The following is a 5,840-nucleotide window of genomic DNA, read 5'->3' on the forward strand; positions in this document are numbered from 1 at the left end:
ATGACCCTCCAGGCCCCACCCACACTCCTACAGCTGGGAGTGCAGAGCCTGGTGAGGAATGAGGCCTTGACCATCTCGACTCTGCAGAACCTACCAATGGTGCTCTTTCCCCCACTGTTCAAGGAGGCCAACACTCAGAGACGAAAAAAGATAATGAAGGCTCTGGTGACAGACTGGCCCTACCCCTGCCTTCCTACTGGGTTTCTGATGAACAACCCCAACCTGGAGACCTATCAGGCTATGCTAGATGGAGTAGACACATGGCTGCGACGGAGGTTTCGCCCCAGGTAAACAGTAACCACAGAATGCCAAATGGCACACTGGAATATATGGAAGGGAGGGACATCTGGGCTCAGGGAGTATGGGGTCAAAGATGGATCAGAGGCTTTGGCCAGTATAGAGGGGCTGCTGAGGCTTTGGCTCCTCCTGTTGAATACTTGTAGCAGATGTCAATTTAGTATAAGATACCTCTTGGAACAGATGCAGCCACAGAATGACCCTGTGCCTGTGTCTTCCCTGGGTAGTAGAAATAGGAGCCGACAGAAGTCCAGAGCAACTGAATGGAAGAACAGGATGGGCCTTCAGGTGCAGCTCAGGCAAAGTATTCACGCTTGACAAGCCTGAAGCTCTGGACTGGGAACACAGCACTGAAAAAAAACCACGAATATGAAGCAGACAAAACAGAATAGGGAAAATCTCCCTCCAAGAGGGAGAAAACAGCTTTGGGTCTCAATTTACCTCCTGGCACTTCTCTTTTATCCACAGAGGACAGAAGCTTCGGGTGGTGGACTTGAGGAATGACTGCCATGATTTCTGGGAAGTGTGGACAGGAAGAAAGAGCGTAGAGCCCTCAGCAGAAACCTTGCCTGAGAGGCAAGGAGTGAAGGGCCTCTCTAGACCCACACTGAGGCGGCATTTGAAGATTGTCACTGAACTTCAGCTCCCCCAGGACGAACAGCAAGCACGGCTGTTGCAGTGGGCTGAGAAGAGAAGGGGTTCCCTGCAGCTGTGCTGTGTGAAGCTGACGATTGGGACACTACCATTCTACAAGGTCAGGGATGTCTTAAAAATTTTACAGCCAGAGTTCATCAAGGAGTTGGAACTGAATACAGTGTGCAATCTCTCCACCCTGGCACATTTTGTTCCTTACATCAGCAAGATGAGCCATCTTCACAAAGTCATGGTCATCCGCATCTTCAGAGGAAGGACTACCACTGCCATGGAAGACAAGTGGGTCACCAAGATCATGTCTGTGTTCTCCAAGCTCAGCTGTCTCCAACATCTTAGCCTGGATGATGTCTATTTCGTCAATGACCGCATGAAACTCTTGCTTAGGTAAGAAAGGATGAAGAGCAGTTTCAGCTACCAGAGTAAACTTTTCTTTTCCACGTTAGAAAGTGTGGGCCTCTGGAATCTGTAGGCCACTGAGCGTTTCACAGTGAATATGGAGGGATGGTCTTATTCCATGTTAACCCATTCGAGGGCCCACATGATGACACTCAGAAAGCCGAGCAATGAAGTGCGGTGGATTGCATGGTCTGAGCTGCCAGGGTTAGATCTAGTGAGGGTGGGTTGCAGTTTCCTCCACGCAATGCTGTCTGATCTAATGTGATGGAGCAGGAAAAAGAAGAGCGCGCAGCAGGAGGAGGACACAAAGCTGCATGGTTTCCCCGGTGAGCTCTGTGTTTAGATCTGGGGGAATACATCCCAGCTTGCCCCTAGTTCCCAAATAGTGTAAAGGCTCTGTTGAGAGCAGGAGGGGGCTAAGTGGACAGGAAATGGAAAAGCTGGGGTTGAGAGTCAAAGTCACGGCTGAATAGTGAACAGGTGCAGACACTGGGGCAGAGTCAGTCAGTCATTCTTCAGGAGGCAACCTGATGTGGCCTTGTGGGCCCCATCTTTCTCTGTCCTGTAGGCCCTTTAGCCTAATGGCCTCCTTGCAATTCTGGGTCCCTGCTTGTCACTGAAGATTAGAAAAGATAGCTGTGGAATAAGCCAGTCCCACCATGAAGGTGACACCCTAGGGTGAAAGTGGTGTGTCCTGAGTGATTAGAATCGAATGGGCTGTAGTGTGGGCTCATTGCCATCCCATGGTCACGTTGACCCTGGCTATGTGGTCTCTTCTCCCTCTAGGACAAACCCACCACTGTGTTTCAAATTAACCCCCTGGTCTCTCTTTAGGTGCCTGAAGACGCCCTTGGAGTCCCTGTCCATCTCCCTCTGCCAGTTCTCACAGTCAGACTTGGATTCCTTTGCCCAGTGGACTCACTGTCAGCTTAAACATCTGTACTTGAGGGGGGTCATTTTAAGTGATTTGAATTTCTTGCCTCTCAAATTTTTCTTGGAGAGTGTTGCATGCACTCTGAAGACCCTGAAACTGAAAGATTGTAGGATGAAGGACCCTGACCTCAGGGTCCTTCTCCCTGCCCTGAGCCAATGTTCCCAGCTCACCAGCATCAACTTCTATGATAATGACTTCTCAATCGACGTCCTGAAAGAACTTCTCCACCACACTGCCAACCTAAGCCAGCTGACCAAGGAGCTATACCCTGCTCCCAAGGAGGTCTACAATCACTTGGGTTATATCAATGTAGAGGAATTTTCCCAGTGTTGTGCTGAGCTGAAGAACACAATCGTCACAGAAAGGCAGTTCACGTCTATCCGCTTTGGTAGCAGTGCCTGTTATGACTGTGGTAAGCGTTACATCTTTGAACTGGAGACCACACTTTGCGATTGCTTACTGTAAATTCCTTCCTGACTGAGGAATGAGGCATAGGGACAGGCCTCTCATCCAGGGGACACGAGAACACAGCTTGGAACATTACTCCGTGTGATGGAAACAGAATTATGTGCTGGGGGATACAACACAAGAGTTGACATTGATGAGCATGTTGGATGGGGAGGTTAAGTGTCTTGTGGAGTGAGAAAGAGAGTTCTACATTTCCAAATGTAGCTTCCGTCAGGACTCTTCAGAGGCCTCCTCCTGCATACAAAGGAAAGCAATAGACAGATCCTGAGAACCTGATATTCCCTCTGTGTTGTGCTGTTTAGTCATTAAATCTCGCTCTGAAAGATGATGGTCAGGACAGTCTTTTGGACAGAGAAATGGAAAGATTCTGTCTTGTCTAAGCTCTGGTTGACTAAGACCTCTCAACAACCAAGTGAATTGAAGCAAATCTGCCAGTGTCTTCCCATATGGGCATCACCCAGTGGGTTATATGTAAGGTTTCAATGTAGCAATGCATACAAAGTCAAAGTTTGAGGAAGGGAGTTTTGATGAATGAGCATCAGATTGCAATCCAGGGTACTCAGGCTAGGAGGAGCTGGGGGACAAAAGATGACTGAAGCAGAACAGAACCCAACAAAAAGCAAAGGAAGAGGGGATAAGCATCATTCTTTTCCATTCTTTTTAATGAAGCCCAGAGTGGCCTCAGACCCCTTGTTATGTATGCCCAGATCCACGAAGTCTTCCAAAAACCAACAAGGAGACCGAGTCCTGTGTAAAAGCAAAGAGCCTTTATTTTGTGCAAATTTGCAAACTCAGTCTCTCCGCACGTCCAACATATTGGAAAAAACAGAGCCCCCAGCTCAGTTTTTATAGCAGTAAAGGTGGAGGTGAGGGGTTTCTAAGGTTCAGGGCTCCTGATTGGCTGGCATTTGTCTAGATGTCCTGGTGAGTGTGCTCACTACAGGTGATCCTATCTACAACAGTTGGAATCTTAGGCCTTTTTCTTGGGATGGTCTGTTCTTGGGTGGTGCTCTGGCAATCTCAGTTTGTGGTTGTTCCCGCAACCTGAGAATACAGTACTGAGACTCAGGCCTCCGTTAAACTTATCTGTGGCTGAGTTCTACTCTGGCAGGTGATAATGGTTGGAAGTAAAGAACTTCCTTAGGGTGGTCTGTTTCTGTTTAGCTTATCATGACTGGCCCCTACACCCTGATCCCCTCCCCCACTCCCAGTTAAAGACTAGTGGGATCTCTAATAAACACCACCAAACTCAGCTTGTAAGTCACCTGATTGTGGGGCCCTATATTTCAAGGCCCCCAACTCTGACTGGTCAGCTGCACATGAAGACCTCCAGGAGATGAACAAAGGTCCTTTCCTAAAGTATTGCCAGTCCCTAAGTTTATATAATGCCCAGTGGACAACTGTCTTTTAGTTATTTTTTAAAATCTTTATCATTTATACAGCGTTCTGTCTGCATGTTTGACTGCACACCAGAAGAGGGCACCAGATCTCATCTTAGTGCTTGTGAGCCACCATGTGGTTGTGGGAATTGAACTCAGGACCTCTGGAAGAGCAGCCAATGCTCTGAGCCATCTCTCTAGCCCAAACTGTCTTTAGTTTGTTAATGAGTCTCTGAGCCTAACCATTGTGTGTCCTTATGTCTGTATAAGCAGATATCTGTAAAGAATTTCCTGTGGCACCTTTTGTTTTTTTCTCCATTAGTTTTATAAAAATATGGGGTCAAGATTGCATAGGTAAAGGGTAACTAGGGCCAACCTGGGCAATCTGAGTTTGATCCTGGATACCCACATAATGGAAGGGGTTGGCTGACTCCAACTCTACCCTCCACAAACAGGTAATGGCAAGAACGTTATGTCATGTGCAAGCACACACAAAATAAAATAAAGACACTGTAATAATCCCAAAATTGAATTTTTTATGAATGATTACTGAATTCCATAAAACCTAACTGTAAAGATCCTTTGCCAATTATATGTATTTTTTCTTTTTAGATTCTAAAAAAAAAATGATATATTTCTTTCTATGATTTATTTCCTAAAAACCCTGCCATATATCCCTCGTTGCTGTTCAAAAACATGACCACTTTCTCATTAATTGATATTGCATGCATATATGTATATGTACATATACGAATATTCCTAAGTATATCCTGCTGTGTCTGTATAGTGTCACTAGTATGTATTACATTTTCAGGGCCACCTCTTGCACTCTGAACAAAAGTAGAAATGTCAAGAGAAGAGGGCTAGAGAGACAGCTGAGAAGCTGAAAGCACTTGTTCTTTTCAGGGACCAAGTCAGGTTCCCAGTATCCACGTGGATGCTCAGAACCCTCTTTAACTCCAGTTCCAAGGAATCAGACACTGTAGAGCCCAGTCATTACAAGTCCAATAGAGGCCTGAGTCTCAGTAGCTTACCCTAAGGCAATACCTAGTTCCAAGAAAGAACACAAACTGAGACCAACCAGGCACCACCCAGGGACATACCTTCTTAACGAAATTCCTAACATTCTAACCTTTGTAGATAAGATTACCTGCCAACACACCCCTTTCACCAGGACACCCCTAGACAAATGTCAGCTCTTCAGTGGTCCTGAGCCTTAGAAATTCCTCACCCCAACCTCTGCTATTATAAAAACCCAACCCCAACTGAGCTCAAGGCTCCCCCACCACTCCAATACTTTGGTCACAGGAAGAGTCTGAGTTTGCAAACTTGTGTGAGAATAAAGGTTCTTTGCTTTTATATACAGTTCAAGGTCACCTAGTTGGTTTTGAAGGGACTCCATGATCTAGGCATAGCAATACCTCTTAGGACCTCCATAGGTAGACAGAAGAGGCCTAGAGAGTTGGGAACTGTTAAGTTCCCAGAAACCAGGTCAGGTGAGTTCACAAACATTTGTATTCCTAGCTCCAGGGTATACATGTATTCTGGCTTCCTTAGCCACCTGTACTCAGGGGCTACACCCAGTCACAGACAAACACATAACCAGTATTAAAATTCTAATTAAAAAATTAAGTCTTTCCAGGCTGTGGTAGCTCAGGCCTTTAATCCCACCACTTGGTAGGCAGTGGAAGGTGGATCTTTGTGAGTTCGAG

General features: G+C 46.3%; 1 protein-coding gene across 1 annotated transcript; it reads left to right on the forward strand.

Annotated features, from left to right (window-relative positions):
- Window positions 1-2,746, forward strand: LOC142833350 (preferentially expressed antigen in melanoma-like protein 7). The gene is made up of 3 exons (XM_075944633.1): window positions 1-287; window positions 766-1,335; window positions 2,182-2,746. Exons 1-3 carry the CDS (start codon window positions 1-3, stop codon window positions 2,744-2,746), a joined length of 1,422 nt encoding a protein of 473 aa, XP_075800748.1.
- The last annotated feature ends 3,094 nt before the right edge of the window (window positions 2,747-5,840 follow it).

This window comes from Microtus pennsylvanicus, chromosome 13, assembly GCF_037038515.1.
Source record: "Microtus pennsylvanicus isolate mMicPen1 chromosome 13, mMicPen1.hap1, whole genome shotgun sequence".
Taxonomy (NCBI): domain Eukaryota; kingdom Metazoa; phylum Chordata; class Mammalia; order Rodentia; family Cricetidae; genus Microtus; species Microtus pennsylvanicus.

Bases quoted from the DNA above. Each gene is read 5' to 3' on its own strand.
- LOC142833350 (XM_075944633.1), top strand. From the start codon at position 1: ATGACCCTCCAGGCCCCACCCACACTCCTACAGCTGGGAGTGCAGAGC. The intron at 288-765 runs GTAAACAGTAAC...TTTTATCCACAG, and splicing joins CGACGGAGGTTTCGCCCCAG to AGGACAGAAGCTTCGGGTGG. The intron at 1,336-2,181 runs GTAAGAAAGGAT...GTCTCTCTTTAG, and splicing joins CGCATGAAACTCTTGCTTAG to GTGCCTGAAGACGCCCTTGG.